This window comes from Castor canadensis, chromosome 2 (genome assembly GCF_047511655.1).
Source record: "Castor canadensis chromosome 2, mCasCan1.hap1v2, whole genome shotgun sequence".
Taxonomy (NCBI): Eukaryota; Metazoa; Chordata; class Mammalia; order Rodentia; family Castoridae; genus Castor; species Castor canadensis.
In genome coordinates, this window is record NC_133387.1 from 17636942 (window position 1) to 17660892 (window position 23951).

Genomic DNA, 23951 nt, shown 5'->3' on the forward strand with positions numbered 1-23951 from the left:
GTTGTTTAGTTATATTTCTTGCCTTATTTATGTTCTGTAGCTAGTGAAATTTCTAGCTCATTCCTGATGTTTTTTGTCCTTTCTGCCTTTTCCTTCTACAGGTTGAATATATAATCATAGAGTTCATGTATTTAAAAAGTTACACAGCAGTTGTGCATGGTTCACCAGATTTCCTCTACAAATGCTAGAGTTAAGCCATAAACAGTTGGTTTGGCAGAAATCTATGAATTAATAAGTGAAAAGCCACCTCTGAAGTTGTACCATAGCTTGTGTGATTGGGTCCCTTGTAGACTGTCTGTCAAGAAGATAAAATAAAGCTAAAAGTTTCTGGTGCATATAAGCAGAGATCATGGTCTCATGACCTCAGACATGAAATTGTTGTCAAGTGTTTAGTTTTAAATAACTCTTACCCTTGGATTAAGAAAGAATTTGTATTTGCTAAGTAACCATATTGTCTATAATTCATTTGAGATTCATTCCCATATAAAAAAAATCCATAGTTTTTTCTTTTGTCTTCGTGGCACAAGAGACATAGATGTTATTTCTTGTACTTAGTTGTGCAGGTGTTCAAGGAGCTGCCTCAACTAAAAAATGCAGCTGCATACTTCCTGCCATGGGGCAGTGCTATCCCCAACAAAACTGCCCCAGGCCTGAAGAAAGACCTATGTGAAATGGTAATTAAATAGCAAGCTTTTCATTTTTCAAAAATAACTTATTAAACTTAAAAAAACCCAACACTTTTATTATGACATATGAAAAATTATTATTCGATAGTATATGCTAAGCCAGGCCTGGTGACACATACTGTAATCCCAGCTACTTTGGAGGTAGAGGCAGGAGGATTGTAAGTTTAAGTACAGCCTGGGCAAGATTAGCAAGGTCCAGTCTCAAAACCAAAATGCAAACAAGGGCTGGAGGCAGTGCTCAGTAAATGTGGATTCCTCTCACCTTGATCTGAGTCACCCTCTGTGATTAGATTGTTTCTAGTTCACTAGAAATCCTTGTTTTGAAATCTAACTTCTTCCTCTGTTTTTCCAAGTAGAGTTCCAAGTTTAAAGCCATAAAGACTTTTTCTTCAACCTTCGGGTCTCCAAGCTTTTCTCTGCCTTTATGTCTTGTGAAGTTCACTGTTCCATCTAGGGAAGAAAGAGATTCTTACAGACATTTAGTCCCTTTTTTTGTTGCCTTCTTTTGTTCATGCCTACTCCCCATCCATTTGTTTTCCTTTTCTATTTCTTTTAATTTTTTTTTAATCTAAGACTGTTCCTTCTGTTGAATTTACCTGTCTTTTTCTTACTTAGAGAGAAAGAGAACTAGTTTCCAATGTCTTTAGAATTTTAACTGAAAAACTTCTCTGTGTGTTCTCAGTTGCAGTGGGGTAGCTGTTCAGTTCCTTTTGCACAGCACATTAGCTGGAGTAGCTGACATTTCAGTGTTGTGGCTCTCTGAACAAGTGCTCCTAGTCTACTTACATTCTCTACTTACACTGGTGTTCCTTGTGGATCTGCCTTTTCATCTCAGATCTGCCTTTATTTTCCCCTAAAAATTGAAAATCATATCCAAGTATCATAGCGGACATCTTTTCCTTAAATATCTCAAAGCAACACATGTTAAAAACTGACTCATTAACTTTGTTGCCTGTGCTTTTCTTTCTCACTATCCACAGGAGCCTATTCCAAGCACATTCATATGAATGGAACTACCATCTGTTATTCACCTGACCCTTGGAATCATCTCATGTACCTGTGCTTTTATATGTCCAGCAGACTAGCTAGCACTTTCTTTAAAAATCTTCCTTCAATTAATCTCCCAAATCTTTAACTCTCACACCAGATATCCTCTCTCCTAGTCAAACAGCCTTAATTGAAATGTCATATGAGTTGCCTTTCATCAGTGTTGCTAAAATATTCTCATAATTCATTTGCCTGATCCCCCGTTGCTGTCCTTCACACCATCTGTCCTGCCAATACCCAGTTAGAATGGTCTTTATAAGAACAGAAAGTCTATAGTCCTTATCTTCAAGACCTTTTTTATCGTTACCTTCTTCATCCTTGTCTCGTGTGCTTCCCGAGATGATTGCCATTCCTGGAACAGTGACCTGTCTCACCATCATCATGGTTTTCCCCGAAGTTGCTCTTTTGGTAATGAATTCCTCACTTGCTTTTCATCTGCTCACCTTACTCACAGTGCAGGACACCTTTGAATTACATCTTTTCCCAAGTGTCCTCTTCTATAAAGTTCTAGCCATTAAATGTCCCTCTCAGTGCTCTGACAGTGCTCTGGGTTGTTTCCATCACACCATTAATAAAAATGGTGTAATCACTGACTTACTTGTCTCTCTGCTCTGTGGAGAGGCCCTAGAGTTTTCCTTAGGATTTTCAATGTTGTCATCATCCCTAAAACATGGTTACATGTTGAATCTGTAACTCACAAATGGATCCAATTTATCATGCTATCTATGATACATTTCTTAAAAACTATTACTGAAATAATAGAAATCTAAAATCTCATGAGTCTAAAAATAATATATAAAAATATGAGTTGATCACTTTTTGTTATAATTAGAAGAACCATGATGAATGTTTTCAAGATTTGCCTCTCATTGATAGCTGGAGGAGTTTCCATGAGAAATAGTTATGTAGTAGGCCTTCATAATGCCACTCAATTTTCATTTATGCAAAAATGAAAAATATTTTCTAAGAAAAATCTTGGTTTAATACTCCTATTTTTTAACTACAAACTAAAGGTTCCCATCATCCTAATATGTTCACTAACCCTGAATTGGTAAAGGAGTGTATCTCATTTTATCATGACAAATGAAATCTACAGGAAGTATGAAATCTAGTATTTTCCCCAAAAAGCAATAGAGAAGATTGACCTAGGTTCCTACTCATACCCTAGTAACATGACAGCCAGATATATTTAATTATGTTCTCTGTTGCAAGGAACCATTGAAAGAGATCAGAAGCTTAAAATCACTGGTGTACAAGGGAGGTCTTCAGTTAACTCTTACTCTGAACTTCATTAGTAGGTAAGGGTACCTTGTGAAAGATGACTGTTTTATGCAAAGGCAAGGTTTTTAGTTAGCATATCTTCAGTTGGGCAATGGGATTTCATACTTGTGGGCTGCTAAGAAGTATAGCTGGTTGTGACTGAGACTTCCTTGTTGATAAAATGGACAGAGTGTTGGAGTTAACTCATGGGTGACCTCATACAAGAATTTACCTTCCCAGCAGAACAGAGATCTGGAAGCTATGCCTCTTGCTGTTACAGTGAAACTGTTTAATAAGAGGGTGGAGAGGATAATTATGTAGAAGTAACAGAAAATTTGGGGTTTATCTCCTTCAGTTCTACATTTTGTCTTTTCTAATAGCTACTGTAGATTCTCCATTCCAAAAGAGTGGAGAAAAGGGAGATATGTGTGGTTTCACTTTTATACTCAGAATATGGGTAGAATTACAGCATCTCAGGGATGAAATTGGGATTCTTGTTACCTCGGGGTTCTTACAAAGTAGTGTTGTTGCAAAGTCTTTAGCTGAAGGAAGTTAAAGGTTTGTTGAGTGCCTGTTTTCAAGATAACTGTCCTATGATGGTGTTGTTCCTAAGAAAGCCTGGGAAGACCAGTCTCCTCCAGCAGGAGTTTACTGTGCTAGGTTGCCACTCACTGATGTGGAAGCAAGTACCTCCTTTTCTGGGGTGTGCTGCGTGAGTTGGACCAAGGCTCCACGGTCATCCCTCTGTGCCCTCAGCCTGCCCTCCTGCACTGGCCCCGCGCTCCAGCCTGTGACTTTCCTGATACCAACCCCTTCCGTGTGTCCTGTTGGCTTTGTTGCCATCACTGGCTTTTCTGGATTATTTCCATGGCTGGCTTGATTTTCGTTTTCCTTTCATTCATTGTTGGTGACGCACTCATTTAATTTCTGTTTAAACTTTGTGTGTCTCTCTTTCTCTCCCCGGCTTGTTCCTTGTCTGTCCACGCTGTCCTGCTGACTCTGTCTTCGCTGCTCATTCCCTGCTGCCTCTAGCATCCATCAGGTGCAAGCTGCGGACCTACGACGAGTGTCTGCTCCCCCAGGCTCCTTCACCATGTGAGTACAGTGCCATTCCGTTTTTACATTTTGTCCCCAACCTCTTCTTCTCCTCAGGGTTAGACCACCTGCAAAATCCGTTTTTTCCACAGGTCTGCTGCTCAGATAAGGCAACTGCGTAACCATAATTGCTTTCATGTCCGCTTCTTTGATTTGAAACGGAGCTGGGAAGCTCTTCATCTCTGGGTCCCTGTCCTCTAGGGTTTAGCAGTCTAATGTATTGCTTAGATACTTTAGGGCCCATGGTTGGATAAGCTGGTATTACATTCTGTATTCTGCGTTGTTGTTTTTTTTTGGAAAGTTGACAATGCCACAAGAGCATTCTATTACTTGGGACTCAGGGATGAGTTTGAGGAGATGCCTATAGCCCTTGGTTTGTGGATGGACCCCTAAAGTTCTGTGTGGAATTTTGAGTGTATTTATGAATTGAGGATCACAGTTGTAATTAAAAGATCAATAACCTCAACTGTCATTGAGTTAGTCATATATATATGACATATATATATATATATATATATATATATATATATATATACACATATTTGGTTTTTGTGCTTAATGTACTCCAAGGTTTTTTTTTTTCTGGTGAAATCAACAAACAAAAGGAAAATATGTTTTGCTTAGGATTTCACTTCAGTATTTTTTTGATGTTCTTTCTTTTGTTCTGTCTCTCTTTCTTTGCTCCATCTACTACAAATTTACAGCATTTCAAGTACTGTTGCAGGTGTTTTAGATATGTTAGCTAATTTATGCTCTCAACAACACATGCCATATGTAATATCATTATCTCTATTGTATACACGAGGAATCTGATGTATACAAACATTGAGTACCTTGCCCCAGATCATATAGCTAATATGTCATAGACTGGAATTCAAATTCAAGCAATCTGGCTTCAACATTCTTGTTCTTAATGATTTATAATCTTCTGCCTTTTTCTGTCAGGATCCTGTGTATTTCTCAAGGCCCATTTGAATGATTATCTTTTCAAACAAACTTTCCTTGATTCTTGCAATCATAATTATAATTACACACTCATTGGAGTTCAATGAATCTATTATACTTCTTAAGGTTAAATTTGTATTCATTACATGAACACTACCTGTATATATCCCGTGCATTGGGCTATTTGAGGTCATTGTCAATATATTCTTATGAATTGTGATCTAAGCCCTATTCATAGGTCTTAACACAAAGTGTTCTGAACCTAAATAATGGCTTGTTGGTAGGATGACTGAATACAAGGATATGTCTAAATGGAGGTGTGCAATATATAACATCTTGTAATTTGGCAAAGTAATTCTTTTTTTTTTTTTTGGCAAAGTAATTCTTTTTTTTTTTGGCAAAGTAATTCTTGAAGTTTAGTTATACGACTTTATTTTCAACCCTAGTCTTACAGATACTTATTTATTAACATATATTTTTCAAAAGTATTCATTTTTCTGTTGCTTAATGTCAGACACTATTTTTTGCTGCACATACAGTGGTGAGCACTACACCTGCATGGAACTTATAATTGAGCAGTCAAAATCAGTAAGGAAACATTTCATTTTTTATTTGGAGATTATCATTGGGTTAAATTCTACATTCTGTATAAGCCAGTTCAATAAACTTGAGCTTAGTGGCTGTCAGTGGTCATTATTTTCAGTGGTGCCAATGATAGAGATAAAAAAATTGAGAATGTTAAGAACAGAAATGCAGGTGTTGGTTGTATTTCTATCATCATGAGTTTTGGTTGTACTTGAATTTCAGTCATGTATCTTAAATGAGACTGTTTGTGTCTTATTCCAGAAGTGTGTATGTATATGTGTGTGTAATTTCTCATGTTTCATAGGCTGTAACAGACATGGAATTATAGCTACTTTAACACTTGAATAGTAATCTGAAAATATTTCATATTTATATATGACATATATTGAATATTACATATTACAGATTTCATCACTATGTATAAGTGATAAAAATTTATGCAATAAAATGGGTAAATCTAGGAATTCTTTTAAGAATGAAATAACAGAACTTTATCAATTAGAATGTAGAGAAAAGCCCAGACAAAACAATGGGTATAGACCTTTTACATCATGGCAGTGATGCTTTGCTTTGCCCATTCTCATAGTGCTATTTGCTATGTTCAGAATGCTTAAAAATCATGGAAAATTGCTTTGGTTCTTGTGAAATCAGGGATCCCAATGTCTTAGACTGAGATTGCTTGCTTTTTTTTCTATTTTTTACTTTTTTGGCTCTCAGATCAGCCATTCTCTGCTCAGAGCAACTTCTTTCACTGATGATCTTTTTTGGGGAGGTGGGGAGAAGCCAGTCTTTTCTGTTGCTCGTAAGCTAATGCTGCCTCCTTGAAGCAATTTAAAGTAATCCTTGACTTTAAAGATTGCTTTTTCCTTTCTCTCTAGCTTTTTAGACTTTTTTGGGAGAGGGAAACTACATAGTAGCAATAATGTAATGCATGGATTGTTAGCAATTTTAACACATTACTAATGTTTGTGTATATGCAAAATATCAGTCTTATGAAAAGAATTCTGAAATTTATGTGTTTTGATCATATGTGACCAAATATGAATTGATGGATTTTAATCCAAGGTATTTAATGGCCTCAAACACCAAACAGGACAAAACAAAGCAAAGAATCTTGCCTTACAAATATTCTACAGTATAGCTTCATGAATTAATACATCCTTTATGATTAAGTAGTTTCATAGTAAAGTCTTCTTTGCAGAACACATACTACATTTCATAAATCATCACTAGTCATGTTAAATGTTGCAAGTACAAGCTCCTTTTTAGCAAATGTGAAAAACACATGGACTGCAAAATACATCTTTCTAGAATTGTTTCCCCCTCTAGTAACTACCTTTAATTAGGTTCCATTTTTCTCCTCTTTTTCCCCCATCAGGACAAAATAATGTGATCCATTTATACTTAATTCATTATTTCCATCTTTCAACAAACACTATGGGCTTACTTCAGATATCATATACTCTGTGGGATATTGAAAATTTGGAGATCAGAAAGTTAAGTATCTTCCCTGGGGAAATGAACACACAAGGAACAGATCTAATTGAGTCGCCTATAACATAAATACAATACATTGTGACAAGCATATTGTTGTATGTCCATGTAAATGACCTTTTTACTGGTTATTTATTACATTTGCTTTTGTTTTTTGAGGTTTAAAACTAACATTCAGCAACATTGACTTTTCTGCTTGGAAAGTTCTATGAATTTTAAGGCATTTATAATTCATATCCCCACCACTTTAGTCAAGATATGGATCATTTTATCACCTCAAAAATGTTGCCTTGTAGTCTACACCATTGAGGTCACTCTCTCTCATCTCCCAACTTCTGGCAACCACTGATCACCATGTAAGTGGTATCATTCACTATGTGGCCCTTTGTAGCTGGTTTCTTGGACTGAACATAACATCTTTGAGATTTACCAGGTTGTTGTATGTATCTGTTATTTGTTGTTTTTTATTTTTGAGCTGTATTCCATTATACAGATGTTTCTTTGTGTTTACCTGTTCACCTGCTGAAAGATATCTTATCTAGGTTATTTCAAGTTTGGGGGGATGATTATTGAGTGGAACTGTTCTAAATATTGATGAATAGGTTTTGTGCAAGCAGAAGTTTTCATTTTTATAGGTTAAATACCTAAATGAAGTTGGTGGGTCATATGGTAACATATGCTTACTTTAACAAGAAACCAGCAAACTCTTCCAGAGTGGTTTTACCATGTTGCCTTTTCTCCAGCAATGTATGATAGCTGCCATTGCTCTACATCCCCACTGGCACCAGATACTGTCAGACTTTTAAAATGCTAACCATTCTAACAGCAGTGTGGTTATGATGGTTTTGTTCTCTCTCTGTAGCCCAAGCTGGCCTGGAACTCACTGTGTAGTCCAGTCTAGCTTTCAGGGATGCATCACCAGGTTCATATGTTCAAGTCTTTTGCTCATTTTTAGGTCATTCATTTTTTTCCTATTGAGTTTGATTTATCATATATTCTGCATCCAACTTCTTTCAGATATCTTCTCCCAGCATGTATCTTGTCCTTTTTCATTCATATAATACTATCCTTTTCAGCGCAGAATATTTTAATGAAGTCCAAATAATCAATTTTTCTTCATAGAACTCAGTTTTTGGTGTTATTTTCAAGTACTCTGTCTAATTCCAGGTTATGAATATTTTTTGCTTTCATTTGTTCTAATAGTTTCATAGTTTATTTCCCACCTAAGTCTGCTTTGAGTTACTTTTTGTATAAGATGTGCTATTTAGTTCCAAGTTAATTAAATCTTAAAATCAAATTGCATTATTCTTCAAAACTTGTTCTTCATTCTCAAAACTGTCAGAGGTATTTTAATTCATCTTCCCATATAAGCTTTTAGAGTCAGCTTGCCTATGTCTTAAAAAATCCTACTAGTATTTTGACTGGAATTGTGTTGACTCTGTAGATAACTTTGGAGAATCTTTATGTTTTTACTGTGTTGAGACCTCCAACCCATGGAAGAAATTGTATGTTTCTCCGTTCATTTATTTTGTCCATTGTTGTTTAGTAGTTTTTAACATGAACATTTGTATATGTTTTGTTAGATTTTTACCCTAAATATTTCATTTTGGGAATCATTTTAAATACATTTTAATTTTTTGATAGTTTTAAAAATGTTTGTTTCCAGTTGCTGATTGATAGTATATAGAAAATTTTTGGATTCTTCTGTACTAACCTCATATACGGTGGCCTTACTAAATTTTCTTTTTGATTCTGGTTTGGTAGGCATCCTTAGAATTTTCTACATAATTCATAGTTCTTTTAATTGGAATAGCTTTATTTCTTTTTCCCATCTGTATTTCTTCTTATTTCTTCATCTTGCATTATTTCACCACTTAGGATTTCTTGTATGATGTTGAATGAGAGTGAGAAGAGTGGACATTCTTGCTTTGCTTTCTGATGTGAGAAGGAAAATATTCTTTTTCTTTTCATCATTAGCTTCATAGTTGTATATAATTTTTTCACATACACTCCCCAGGCTGGTCTTGAACTGCAGTCTCCCCATCTCTGCCTCCATGTAGCCAGGATAATAAGAGTTAGCCCCTATGCCCAGCCCTACTTTCTGGCTTTATGTGGCTCCTTTTTTCAGTCCTTCAGCCAGGAAACTAAAGCTATTGTTACTTCCCTTTGCTGTATACTTTCTGCATAGTGTTCATGTCCAGTGACAAGCAGTGATATGATAGAAGGAGAAGAAAAGCAACAGTGATTCATTGCACCCTCCTGACATCACAACTTCTGTGATCAGAAAGGAGACTTCCCTTCTTGCTGATGTTAGTCGTTTTAGGCACTTGAAGGCCTTTGTCATGGCTGCTGCCACTGCCACCAGCATTATAAAATGGCCCAAGTGCTGAGGTGTCGAAAATGAAGGAAAAATGAAAGGGTAAAGAGAGATTCTTCCTAATGTCTCTCAAAATTCTGAAGAGTCCTTTTCTTCTACTCGAGTCAGAGCCCAGCCATTCTTCTAGAGCTCTCTGTGCCTGTCTCTGGGGTCTCCTTAGGCTCTGTGGTGCCTAGAATCCAGGCCAGGGTCTATTGGAGGGAGGTGGGCAGGGTAGCTCAGCAGAAGTGTCATATGATACTTTACAGTTCGCTCTTTGTCTTCATTCTGCTGCTCTTTTTTACTTTCCAAAGTTCTCAAATGGGTGTATTACGAATTTTGACCAGATTTCATAGTTACTCTTAGTGGGGGTGAAAGAATAGCACGTGCTTCCCCACTGAACCCAGGTCCAGAGCTTCTCACTGCCCTTTCAAGCACAGGACTATTGTCCTTGTGTCCATCCTCCTTTCTTATCCACCGTGCTACTCAGGAGTGCACAGCTGAACTCACCAAAGCAGCTCTTCAGAGACCAGTGCAGTTTAACCACCAACAACGTAGGTTGAATAATATATCCTCTTGCACAACACTTACGATTTAAACATAAACAGGATACATCTCAACACTGAGTTGTGTGAGTTTGCTTTTTACCTTGGGGAAGACAGAATTAGCAATCATCTAGGAGAAAAATATAAATTCTCATATTTGACTACAAGTTGAATATGATTCAGCATTCCAAAATTGTTTTCAATAAATGAGGGCTTCTTGGTAAAGGATGAAAGTAAACCAATTTTCCTTCCAACAGGAGAGTTTTCCTAAGAGCAAAGGAAATACTTTTGATATTTTTAAGGTTCTTCTTTGTGTTTAAGAATTTTATTGTTCTAAAACTATAGATACAGAACTATAACCTTCAATTGTCAAGATTGAGGGGAAAATCAGCCATGGGCGCTTTAACGTCTGCATGCCTCTGGCCAGGAAAGGAAACTAGTGGATCCTTTAAAATGCTTTTCTAAATCTCTGTAATTCTTCTCTCCAACTAGTCACTCAAAGTGTTTGCTCTAACATTTTCTTAAATTTGTGTAATCTGTTATAAAATGTCTATTTATCTTGTTTATTTGATACTGACTCTAATTAGAAAACAAGACTTCACTTATTTATACAGAGCACTTTTCTTTTCCATTCTTTCTGTAAACTCCACTGCTACACCCTGAGCTCTCTCAGGAATCAGGAAAGACGCTGCACAAGGTAGAGGTCAGCAGAGATGCCTCTGTAAACCATGAGGTTTACCTTGGAGGCAGCTGGGAGAGTTCCTCAGACATGGTTTGATTCAGTGAATCAAGCTCTTCGTGGTGAATGCACAAACTTTCATAAGGACCTCAGGATGGATGGCATGCAACCAGTCAGTTCAGCTTCCAGAAGTGTATTACATGTCTGGGGGCAGAATCCTGTTCAGATTTTGTTTTTGTGTATTACAACTTTGGGGTCATAGTTTCTAGATTCAAAAGCCAAGTTTTGAAGATACCAAAAAGGCTGAGCACTCTAAATATCATGTTAACACTTCTGTTACTTTTATAATTTCCTTGCAGGATTATAGACATCTTAACTTGAATTTCTGTATACCTGAAAATGTTTAATGAATATGAATTACTTCCATAAAAGAAAAAAAAAAGCAAAATGGCTCATGTTTTTAAATGAACAGGAGAGAATTGCTATGTTCATAGAACTGGAAGAAATGCTTGAGCTCAGAGTAAGAGTGAGACATAAGTCAGTTTAGAATCCCTGGAAAAGTAAAGTTATTTGCTATCTCAATCTTTGAGGAAAAGAATCTGCTAAGCTTTGACCCTCTAACTCTTCCTTTCTCTCTCACTTCAGACTCTCATGTTTTCTTGGTTATGTTTCTTGGTGATTTCACTGCCACTGTCCACAGCTAAGAAACTGTTGTTCATGCCAAAACATCTTTTCCTCTTCCTTTGCCACTTTTCTCTGCTGGTTCCATAAACAAATATGCTGAATGGAAAATTCCAAAGGAAGCAAAGTAAGAGTTACTTGAGTTTCCTCTAGTTTCCAAACTAGAGCCCAAACTCCAACTTAGATGATAGTCTTATTCTTTCATTCTTGTGCCCTGCAAATTTCCCCAAGAGCTTTCTCTCTCTCTGACCAGGCTTCATCCTATCCAGAGAGGTCTGGTGATATAAGGAAAAGGGCAGCAGGAGTGGAGCACAGGTCTCTGACTGGAGCATCTCCTTCCTTATTCTGTAACCCTTCTATCCCCAAGGTAACATCTTTCTGTTTTGAGCATCTGATGGAGCCCAGCATTTGTCTGTAAACATTAGTCATGCATCTTTTTGCATTTCAACTTAAAGAGATGCTTTTAAAAACTGAAGTTGATTCTTGGGATTTCCATCAGCTCTGAAGTTCTGTTAGGGTAAAATTCATGGAATGATCCTAAAATCCCATGAAAATTGTCCCCGAAGGATCTACAACATGAAGTAGACAAAACTTAACATGCAATAGGATAAGGTCATGCTTGGTCCTGGGTACTGAGCCGCCCTGGTAAACTTAGTTAATGTCTCACTTTGCTGTCTGCAAGAACCCAGCTGGGTTTTGACATTAGGCTGAGACAATATGTACCTACCTTATGCTAAGCACCTTGCACTGTGATCAATTTAACACCCTAACAACTATATTGGGAACAATTACTGTTATTCCCATTCCATAGAAGAGAAGACTGAGAATAAGAAATGGTAGGAAACTTGCTAGCTAATACATACAGTATAACCTGACAAGCTAGGATTAAAATCCAGGGCTATCACCTTTGAAAGTAGCACTTAAGATGTTGAACTCTACCATCAATATAAACTCTGGCCATTTTCCTATGTATGTATTTTTGTATTTATGATTTATATATTTTAATCAAATCATACTAAGAAAATGTGGTCGAGTAACTTAGAATTCAATTTTGAGCATTGCAAATGTGTGAAATGTGTGATGTTACAGATTTGCAGTTCAAGTGTTATCATAAGGAAAAGTTCAGAATGACACTCAGTTAAAAATAAATTTTAGCACAGTTAAAGAATTTGGAAAATCTTTTAGAATTGTTAGTAATGGTGTCCATCTGAAATAGGCTCAGAGCAAGGGTTATACTTACATCTGCCATGGAGGGATTGATTGCTCCTGTGTTCTGGTAGCAAAGGTCAATTCAGAGCTCAACATCTAGTACACTTACATAAACGCACAATGCATTAAGGACTCCCCCAAAATTTAAGATTGTATCTTATTGCTTTTAAATTTTACTTTTACAGATGAATTATTCACATCTGCATAGGTGTAGGAACAGTCTTATGACTCAGCACTTTTGGATATCTAGTAAAAGGTCACTTCAAAAGTGAAGCAGATGGCTGGAAACTTGGCTTAAGCTGTAGAGCACTTGCCTAGCAATTGCAAGGCCCTGAGTTTACACTCTAGTACCACCTTCCCCTCCAAAAAACAAAAGCAAAAAGCAAAAAAAAAAAGTGAAGCAAGTGTTTGTTGCAGGTTTTAATGGTCTTGAGTTTGCAAGGCATAAGGGGCCTTTGCCAAAGTCAGATCTGGGAGTAAGGGGGAGTTCAGGGGAGAGTTTCTATACAGTACCTGTTTCAGGTGTGTTGGGTAAGAAAAAGGAAGGAGAATTTATGAGTTTTTTTAAACAAAAAATAAAATTTTAAAATGATAATACTCTCACCTTAGAAATAACATTACAAATAAAGCCTTATTTAGATTTTTTTTTATGTATTGTGGTTTTTTGGAGGGGGAAATAGAAATTAGCATTTGAAAATCCAAAACAGGGAAAGCAAGCTGGCAGAGACCTCCAAGCCAGCTTGAAATTTTGGAAAGCGAAAGCTTAGATTTCTTCATTCTTTCATTGTGTATCTCTTTGTAAAATACAAATTGTAGTATTAAAACAAAGTAAGTTAGTTCTTTCCATGCATCTTTTACATAGGTGTCTCTGTGTTTGCCAGGGCTGCCATAACAAAGTAACAAGACTACATGGCTTACAACAGAAATTTATTTTCTCATAATTCTGAAAGCTGGAAGTCTGTGATCAAGGTTAGGCAAGGTTGTTTCTAAGCCCTTGGCTTGTAGGTACTGTCTTCTTTATGTGTTTTCTTCTGGTCTTCCCTCTGTATGTGAATGTGGCCATATTCCCTTATGAGAATAAGGACAATAGTTTGATTGTATTAGGTTTACCTAATGATCTCATTTTAACTTAAGTACCTCATTTAAAATGTTACTCCAAATATAATCACATCCTGAAATGCCAGGGGTCAGGACGTCAACATAGAAGTTTTGGGGGCGCACAATTCATCCCATAGTAGCTTCCAAATGCATGTGACTGAATTGAAGTTGTTTCTCATTTTTGTGTTACCAACTGGTTTAAGACTGAACTTTGTGTATAATACTTACATATTTTTAATTATTTAATTCTTGAAAGTATTTACTTTTTAAAGGGTATAAAAATGGTTGAAGGAAATTGTCCTTTTACTTGTAGATTTTCAGTATTATTGGGGTAGAGTATGATTGTTGACCTCTCCAGCCCCAAATTTATTTTCTTTAAGATAATCTAGCTGAGCAATATTTAAAAAATTTTTAGTTTAAATCTGAATTCTTAAAGCATTATCATAATAAAAACAACAGCTATGCATATAGACTATAATTGAAAAGGGAACAGATAATTTTGCTAGTTCTCATGAATAAAATATTTATTTACAAAGGGATGCTCTACTCAGGGGAAAGCAAATCTTTACATTATTATTAATGGATTTACTACATTTGGGGAGAAAAAAGACATTTCAGTTTTTACTCCTATACTGTAATAATAACTGGTGTTATTTTTTGACACAAAATGAGAAGGGCATATCAATAACAAAGAAATCTAGATGTTTGTTTTGAGCATTTCAAGAGAATGTTTATATTTGATTACTTTGCTGAGGTAGTAATGAATTGTGAGGCACATTTCATTTGTGGGAGAGTTTCAATTTAATTATACCAATTCAATTGAGTTTTTCTGGTCTGTCATAATACCCTGAAACACTTACATGAAATGAAAAAAAGAGTATATTTTAAAAGGCATAATAAGAAAATACTTGTTGATGCTACATTTAATTAATCCCTAGAACTCACCATCGCTTTTTATGTCAGAAAATAAAATTCTAAAAATGAGTTCTGCAAGTTCCAAAGACTAAAGTATTTGACTAAAATGAAAATACTGCTGAAGGAATTAGAAATGGGACAAATATGTCAAATCTTTGTCTTACAGACAACTGTAACTCTATTCATTTTTTAAAAAGTAATCACCACTGCTATTAAGTGATGTGGGTGTTATCTTCCAATTGGGACATACCTTTTGACATAATGGTATTTTATTGCCCAGTTGTTTCTTTCCTTGAGGAAAGGTTGTTCACTTACAAATACTGAATGATTGTCACATACATTATGACACTATCAGAAAGGTTCTCTTTTTGTTCCCTCTCTCTCTCATTCCCTTTTAGTATTGATGTCACAAAATTGTTTATATTCATCATCTAAGTAACTCATTAATCTACCTCTAAAAGTATATTCTAAGGGATTTTTTTCTCAACTTTGCTATTAAATTTTGTAAAAGTTATCTTTATTTTTTGTTGATTAGTAGTTATGTCAACAGAGTTGTGAGATTTTTACAAGCTCCATCTTGGAGAGGTGTCTTTATTCTGTTCATTCTTAAACAAACCAGAAGAAAAATAATTCCAAAAGTAATAGCAGTTTATAAATCTCTTAGCCACTGTGTCAGGAATTAGATGAGGGCAATGAAAAGTTTCCATGTAGTTCACAAATGTTTCTGAGTCAGGAAGGAGAGTCACATTAGGGCCAGTAAGTTCTTCCTTCTTGGATTCTGATGAAGAAACCTGGGGTGGCGGGAGTACATCTGTGCTACTAGTTGGGGGCACTAAGGTTGGCTCTGGCTGTTAGTTGATGAATAGAGTTGTGATGAGATTTCTCTCTCCACACTCCAGTGTAGCTCACCAGTGAATATTTAGGACTTTGCCAAGCAATTGTTGACCTGAAGAAGAGAAATGAGACAAAACAAACTAGGCAAAAATATTAGTTACCAACAGGTTAAGAAAAATCAATTTTGGTCAGGCACCAGGGGCTTACACTTGTAATCCTAGCTCCTCAGGAGGCAGAGATCAGGAGGATGATAGTTCAAAGCCAGCCCCAGCAAATAGTTCCCAAGACCCTATCTTGAAAAAACCCATCACAAAAAAGGTTTGGGCTGGTGGAGTGGTTCAGACGGTAAGACCACCTGCTAGCAAGCATGAGGCCCTGTGTTCAAAACCCTAGTGCCACCAAAATAAGAAAAACCAATTTTGTAAATAATTTTTCTTTGATAACCCAGATTTTAGAAAAGTGTATGAATCCTTTTATATGTAAGCTAAACCCATTTAAGCAATTGCTTTTTTGTAATGTTATTTGTTGTCAAGCCAATGCTTACTTCTTACTTCCCCCATATAGAATAAAGCATGGACTAGCCTACTGACCAAGCCTTTTTCTCTGGAATGCAGATCTCCTGCACAATTTGCAGAATAGCCATTCAATAGGAACACATATTGTAGTGCATGCATTTCATCCTTTCCTGACCTAATTGGGTTATGTCATTTCCCTCTTTAAGATAGCTATATTAGTCAGTCTTTCATTTTATAATGACATTCCTGAGGCAGGCTAACTTTATAAGAAAAAGAGGTTTATTTAGCTCAGAATCTCAGAGGCTTTTAGTGCAAACAGTGTGGCACAGGCTTTGGCAATCCCCCCGACACCCCCAGTGACTGCATCACTACATGGTAGATGGCAGAGGTGGGAGATGTGTCGGAGTGACCAAGAGGTGACATCACCAAACAAGAAGCAGGAGAGCCTGGAGTCTTTTCGTCTGTCCTAAGGGCAGTAGTCAACTGATTTGACTACATCCCACTAGGGGCTACATCTTCATAGTCCCACTTCCCACCATAGCCACACTGAGAATTAAGCTCTTGGCACCTAAACTTTTGGAAGCAAGCAACATACAAACCATAGCAAAAACCAGATTTATTGCATTCCATTATTGCTCCATACATTTTGGCTACCTCTTTTGTTTGGTGTTTTTAATTTACACAAATTTTAAATTCTTGATTTTTTTTCTGTTGGTTTGTAGATGAAATAAGTGTTGCAATTTAAAACTTACTATTATTTCAATCTATTTTTTGTATATATTTTTTTCTTTTTTTGTTGTTCATTTATTCACATATGCATACATTGTTTGGGTCATTTCTTCACCCTGCCCCCTCCCTCACCCGTACCCCCATCCCTACCTCAGTTCCAGGCAGGTCCCGTTCTGCCCTTATCACTGATTTTGTTGAAGAAACAACATAAGCATAATAAGGAAGACAAAACGTTTTTGCTAGTTGAGTTAAGGATAGCTATACAGAGAGATTCCTACTGTTGCTTTCGCGTACCCACGTGTTACGACCCATGTTTGATTCAACTCTAACTGATCTTTACATTGGTTCCTAATCTCCTGCTCATGATAACCTCTGTCATTTTAAGGCTTTTGTATTAGTTCCTCTGGAGTGGGGACATCAAACGCTTTCATATTTTGGGTTTTCTACCTATTCCTGTATCTCCCATGTGTGCTCTCCCCTTGTCTTGTGATCCAAGTCCAACCACATTGCTGCATTTGGCCTAGATCTAATGTACACATATGAGGGAGAACATACTATTTTTAGTCTTCTGAGCCTGGCTGACCTTGCTCAGAATGATGTTCTCCAGTTTCATCCATTTACCTGCAAATGATAAGATTTCATTCTTCTTCATGGCTAAGTAAAATTCCATTGTGTACAAGTAGCACATTTTCTTGATCCATTCATCAGTAGTGGGACATCTTGGTTGTTTCTATAACTTGGGTATTGTAAATAGTGCTGCAGTAAATATGGGTGTGCAGGTGCCTCTGGAGTAACATGTGTCACAGTCTTTTGGGTATATCCCCAAGAGTGGGATTGTTTAGATTTTTAAGAAGTCTCCAAATTTTTTTCCAGAGTGGTTGTACTAGTTTACATTCCCACCAGCAGTGTAAGAGGGTTCCTTTTTCCCCACATCCTCACCAACACCTGTTGTTAGTGGTGTTGCTAATAATGGCTATTCTAACAGGGGTGAGGTGGAATCTTAGTGTGGTTTTGATTTGCATTTCCTTTATGGCCAGAGATGGTGAGCATTTTTTCATGTGCTTTTTTGGCCATTTGGATTTCTTCTTTTGAGAAAGTTCTGTTTAGTTCACTTGCCCATTTATTTATTGGTTCATTAGTTTTGGGAGAATTTAGCTTTTTAAGTTCCCTATATATTCTGGTTATCAGTCCTTTGTCTGATGTGTAGCTGGCAAATATTTTCTCCCACTCTGTGGGTGGTCTTTTCAGTTTAGAGACCATTTCTTTTGTTGTGCAGAAGCTTTTTAATTTTATGAAGTCCCATTTATTCATCCTTTCTTTCAGTTGCTGAGCTGCTGGGGTTCTATTGAGGAAGGCTTTGCCTATACCTATTTGTTCCAGAGTGTTTCCTGCTCCTTCTGTAGTAAGGAGCAGAGTTTCAGGTCTGATATTAGGTCCTTGATCCATTTTGAGTTGATACTAGTACAGTGTAATAGACATGGATCTAGTTTCAGTATCTTGCAGATGGGTAACTACTTTTCTCAGCAACATTTGTTGAAGAGGCTGTCTTTTCTCCATCATATATTTTTGGCACCTTTGTCAAAAATGAGGTGGGTATAGTTGTGTGGGTCATATCTGGGTCCTCTGTTCTGTTCCACTGGTCTTCGTGTCTGTTTTTGTGCCAATACCATGCCGTTTTTACTGCTATTGCTTTGTAATATAGTTTCAAATCAGGTATTGTGATACCTCCAGCATTGCTCTTTTTGCTAAGTATTGCCTTGGCTATTCGTGGTCTCTTGTGTTTCCAAATGAACTTTAGGGTAGATTTTTCAATCTCTGTGATGAAAGTCATTGGGATTTTGATGGGAATTGCATTAAACATGCAGATTGCTTTCAGTAGTATAGCCATTTTTACTATGTTGATTCTACTGATCCATGAGCATGGGAGATCTTTCCATCTTCTGTATTCTTCCTTGAGCTCTTTCTTCAGGACTTTGTAATTTTCCTTGTAGAGGTCATTCACATCCTTTGTTAAATTTACTCCTAGGTATTTGATTTTTTTTTTTTTTGAGGCTATTGTGAATGGAATTGTTTCCATGTATTTCCTCTCAGTTTGTTCATTGTTGGTGTATAGAAAAGCTAAGGATTTTTGTAGGTTTTGTATCCTGCCACCTTATTGTAGCTGCTTATGGTATCTAAGAATTTTGGGGTAGAGTTTTTTGGGTCTTTAAGGTATAGGATTATATCATCTGCAAATAAGGATATTTTGACAGTTTCTTTACCTATTTGTATTCCTTTTATTTCTTCTTCTTGCCTAATTGTTCTGGCTAGAAATTCCAGTACTGTGTTGAATAGGAGTGAGGGTACTGGGCATCCTTGTCTCGTTCCTGATTTTAGGGGCAATGGTTTCAGTTTTTCAGCATTAAGTATGATGTTGGCTGTAGGTTTTCATATTTGCCTTTACAATGTTGAGGTATTTTCCTTCTATTCCTAGTTTTCTTAGAGCTTTTATCATGAAGTGGTGTTGGATCTTGTTGAAGGCTTTTTCTGCATCTATTGAGATGATCAAGTGGTTTTTGTCTTTGCATCTATTGATGTACTATATTACATTTATAGATTTATGTATGTTGAACCACTCCTGCATCCCTGGGATGAAACCAACTTGGTTGTGGTGAATAATCTTTCTGATGTGTTGTTGGATTCGGTTTGCCATAATTTTATTGAGGATTTTTGCATTGGTATTCATTAGGAAAATTGGCCTATAGTTCTCCTTTTTGGAGGTGTCTTTGATTTTGGAATGAGTGTAATATTGGCTTCATAAAATGAGTTAGGCAGTGTTCCTTCCCTTTCTATTTCGTGGAACAGTTTAAGGAGAGTTTTTAGTAGTTCTTCTTAAAGGTCTGATAGAATTTAGCAGTGAATCCGTCAGGTCCTGGACTTTTCTTTTTTGGGAGGCTCTTGATGGCAGCTTCAATTTCTTTTTGTGTTATAGATCTATTCAGGTGATTAATTTCCTCTTGGTTCAGTTTTGGGTGGTTGTAAGTTTCTAGGAATCTGTCCATTTCTTCGAGATTTAAAATTTATTAGGGTATAGGCTCTCAACGTAGTCTCTGATGATTTCCTGGATTTCCATGGTGTTTGTTGTTATTTCTCCTTTTGAATTTCTGATTTTACTGATTTGGGTTTTTTCTCTCCCATTTTAGTCAGGTTTGCTAGGGGTCTGTCAATCTTACTTATTTTTTTTCGAAGAAACAGCTTTTTGTTTCATTGATTCTTTGTATTTTTTTTTGTTTGCTTGTCTCTATTTCATTGATTTTAGCCCTTATCTTAATTATTTTTTGTACAGTTTTTAGTGTTGCTCATAGACACCCACTTAAATACTAACACTCAATTTATTAAGGTGCTTAGACATCCTAGAAGGAGAAAATATATGTCAGTAGGTGTAAGCCCAATTCCTGTGTTCTTCCTGATACATGTGAAAGGCCACACATGTCTTTGCCTGTGAAACAACACTTTAAAAAAACAAATCATAATACTTCTGCCACACTCCTTTTCAAGGGGAAAAATCAGTTTTTCAGTTACAAATAAAAGCATAATGGTAAATGAGTTTGTCATTGTAAATACAAGTCTCCATTTGTATTTTTAACACTTTAAACAGTGTGAGATATCTCTTTGATTATTAGACATTGTAATATAGAGTAGAAAATGTCTGACTTTCAAAGTATAGGCTGTCCAAAGTCATTTTGATGGGTGGAGAGTCCCGTTATCAGATTGTGTCTTGTTTGCTCAAGCCAAGGGCAATGATGAATGGTCCTCCCTCCAATCAGAGCACCAAAAGAATTCTCTCTGCCATTGCAAGCTACAATGCCAAAAGTATGTCATATAAGTGTTTCATGACAGATTCTTTAGTCATTTCTAATAACCAGGAAACCTCTAGTAAGTGGATGTGCTTCTTAATATAGAAGTGATTTTGACCTGACACATCAGGGGTTGAATTCTTTACTTGCTTCCATTCCCACTGTTCTTAACTGTCCTTCATCCCAGCGACTTGAATGTATAGATTTTACTACAAAAAATGCATGTACCCTCTACCTCCATTTTCCATGTATTTGCTTCTTCTTTGCTTTTCATCATGGCATTTGCCCAACTTTTGTACTATTTAAGCATGGAAGAGTGTATGAAAAGTCAACTCAACAAATAGCAGGACTGGAGGCTTCAGTTTCATGAGGCTTAAGTTTGCAGATAGTACTAAATCACAGATAGAAAGTCTTCTCCATTTGTATTAAAACAAAGGCAAGACAAAAAGAATCAACTCCATCTATGAAGGCAGCACAGCACCAATATGATGCATGAGCTTTGTGATCATTGCTTGGTTATCGATTTTAGTACTGGGGGTTGATTTTTTCCTTCAAACCAAATTCTGCAGGGTGGTCTCTATTCTGGCCATCAATACACATCACATGTCACACATGATTAGGTGTGGTGAGGAATTTAATCAGTCAGAAAAAGAAATTTTCTCGTCTCATTGTAGAGCATAGTTCCGTAACACATGTTGAAAACCTCATAGTGAGCCTATGTTGTTGGAGATGTAAAGATAGCTAGAGTTGGGCATCCTGTCCTCAGAGAACTTGTGATTTAATGGGTGGGAGGAAGCAAATCATCTTGTCAGTATCACGTTTACATTTCAAACACTGTGCAGTATCATGAAATTTTTGGAGACAAGGAGCCCAGTTAGTCTAGATGTTAAATGGTTGTGTTGTGGTCTGTGTAAGGTAGAGTAGAAGGAGCAAAGAAGCACGGATATTTAAAAAATACTTAGTGAAGAATGAATCACAAGGGAGAGAAAGAAGAAGCTACTGGAAGCTTAGCTGGGAAACCAAGTGTTTTGAACTGAAAGCCAAGGAGAAAAATCCTCTGGCAGCAGAGTTAACACAGTGTGGAATGCTGCCAAATGGTGAATGAGGGTGAGAACTGAGAAGTGAACCGAACATGCTAGAATTGAGGCAAAGGAGAAAGTAAAGATATGTTGTAATCTTATGGAGTGGAAGCTTTGAGGGTCTGTGACAATCAGTTGTTCAGTGGTTTAACAAATAAACTTGACTCTGGTGACCAGAAGTTTTAGCATGACATGACAGTGGTTCCACATGAAAGTATCAGAATTGACGAATTGAGTCAATAACTGGGATGACATTCACTGTCACAAAAAGAAACAGGTAGTTGAGAGATCTGAAACAGGTGGTTAGCCTGTTTGTCATCCTTAATTAAAAAATGATGAGACTGCTCCAATTGTCCAGCTGCTTTGTACAGTCATGGAGTGAAGCCCCATTGTTCTCACCTTTGTTTCCACTTTACAGCTGTGAACATGACACTGAACAAACAAGACATGGCTGTTCACTCTTCAGCACATTCATTTGTCATATCTTTCACAAGCCATAGCAATTTATTGCAAATGTCTATAGAATTATTAAATTGTTAATCACAATGTATATTTTAAAATCTTTATGAAACATAAAGTTTTATTTTAAAACAATGCCATAAGAATTCCTTGATATTTGGTAATGATAGTCTATTTTTAATCCTTTAGTAGCGAAGTCAGTGAATACTTCTTTGGTATGTGTCTAGCTTTTGTACCTAAAATTTGCACTTTTTTGCTATTAGTCCCTGTGGCTCATTAACTCAGTGATTTTAAACCAAGTACACACCAAAATGGCAGTAGAAAAGGCAATAAGTAGAGACAATGAAAAGGGAGACTTGACTCTTCTGGAAGAAATTTGCAAATGCTTAAGCCAGTCTGAATGAAAACTAGGCCAGTTCCACTGGGCACCTTACTGCTGGATGAGGATCAAGGGGAAACTGAGTAGCCATTTGAAGGTGCAATCATAGGAAAATAAGAAACCCCATGGGACAGCAAATATTGAATTAGATGAGATTTAGATTCCTTCCATAGATATAATGTTTCAATGATCCCATAGGAAAGCCTGTAGGGACAGTTACCTCACATAATTTGTAAGCCATGAGAGCATATTAATCATCTCCCTAATGGCAGTTTAGAGATTAAGAACTTCTTCAGTTTATATCAAGAAAACATTAACAACCTATAAAGATTTCTCCAGGAAAACATGTTGGGCAGTGGGGTCACAGGATTGGCTTCTGCTAATATGATTATTGTTTATTTTTGTTGAGATTCAAAAACTTTTGTACAATTTATTTTAGATTCCCGAGCATTATTGTCTACTCTAGGCAGAATATGACTGGCAGGTATCAAGAAATTCATTTTAAATCTCTGTTCAGAAACCTTGATTCAATTTGGTTTTATTTTATAGAGGCCTTCTTGGATGTGTTCTTATATAGGTTATTTTGAATGGCAGTTCAACAGTGTCCCAAGGAAAATTTCAGCAATTTCAAGGAAATTGGTAAAGGAAGCCATTGATTATAACTATGTTAGAATAAGGCCCAGCTTCTAGCTGTTGTAAGGATGTGGTGATAGATGTTTCTGGCTCACTGTCATTTGATTGAAGGATGTATAGTCCTGAAATGAATTGTTTACTTTTTTGGTAAGGAGGTCTACCATCTGTATGTTCTTTTGTCTCACCTTTTATTTATGTGGATCCCATTAGAAATAAAATACAAGAGAGTGAGAACATAATCCAGTATGGATTTTCCTCTTATCCAGAGATCAAAGGACAAAATGGACAGGCAAGTCAGAAGTATGTGTAGGGTTCACAAAAAGAAAAGCCATGAGAAGAAAGCAAAGCTTCGAGAAACGCTGATGCCAAACTGTGTTGAACCCTCAGAACCATATGCAGTCTCAGGGGGACCCGCTCCCAAACATGTACTCACCCGCTCCCAAACATTCACTCACCCGCTCCCAAACATTCACTCACCCGCTCCCAAACATGTCCTCCCCCGCTCCCAAACATTCACTCACCCGCTCCCAAACATGTACTCACCCGCTCCCAAACATTCACTCACCCGCTCCCAAACATGTCCTCCCCCGCTCCCAAACATTCACTCACCCGCTCCCAAACATGTCCTCACCCGCTCCCAAACATGTACTCACCCGCTCCCAAACATGTCCTCACCCGCTCCTTAACAAACATTTACTCACCCGCTCCTAAACATTTACTGTAAACACATGGGTGAGGTGCTGTTCTGGATGCTGGGGTTGCAAGGAGGAGGAAGGGAGAGACGCTCATGTTGGGAATTCACACTAGCAATTAATATTTTAATCGCAGTTCATTCGTAGCATAAGGGCCTATACAAGTGAACTCTAGTAAAGTTAGTTAGAAACATACGTTA

General features: G+C 36.9%; 1 protein-coding gene across 8 annotated transcripts in view; it reads left to right on the forward strand.

The window, feature by feature from the left end:
- Dgki (diacylglycerol kinase iota) overlaps nucleotides 1–23951 on the forward strand; it is a 444865-nt gene that overhangs the window by 287618 nt on the left and 133296 nt on the right. For 7 of the 8 annotated variants that reach the window (XM_074062275.1, XM_074062290.1, XM_074062280.1 and 4 more), the window contains one exon: nucleotides 4026–4088. The exons of the other annotated variant lie outside the window; for it this stretch is intronic. In XM_074062275.1, coding sequence (XP_073918376.1) covers nucleotides 4026–4088 — 63 coding nt within the window. The remainder of the gene's footprint in view (nucleotides 1–4025; nucleotides 4089–23951) is intronic. 8 annotated transcript variants of the gene reach the window in all.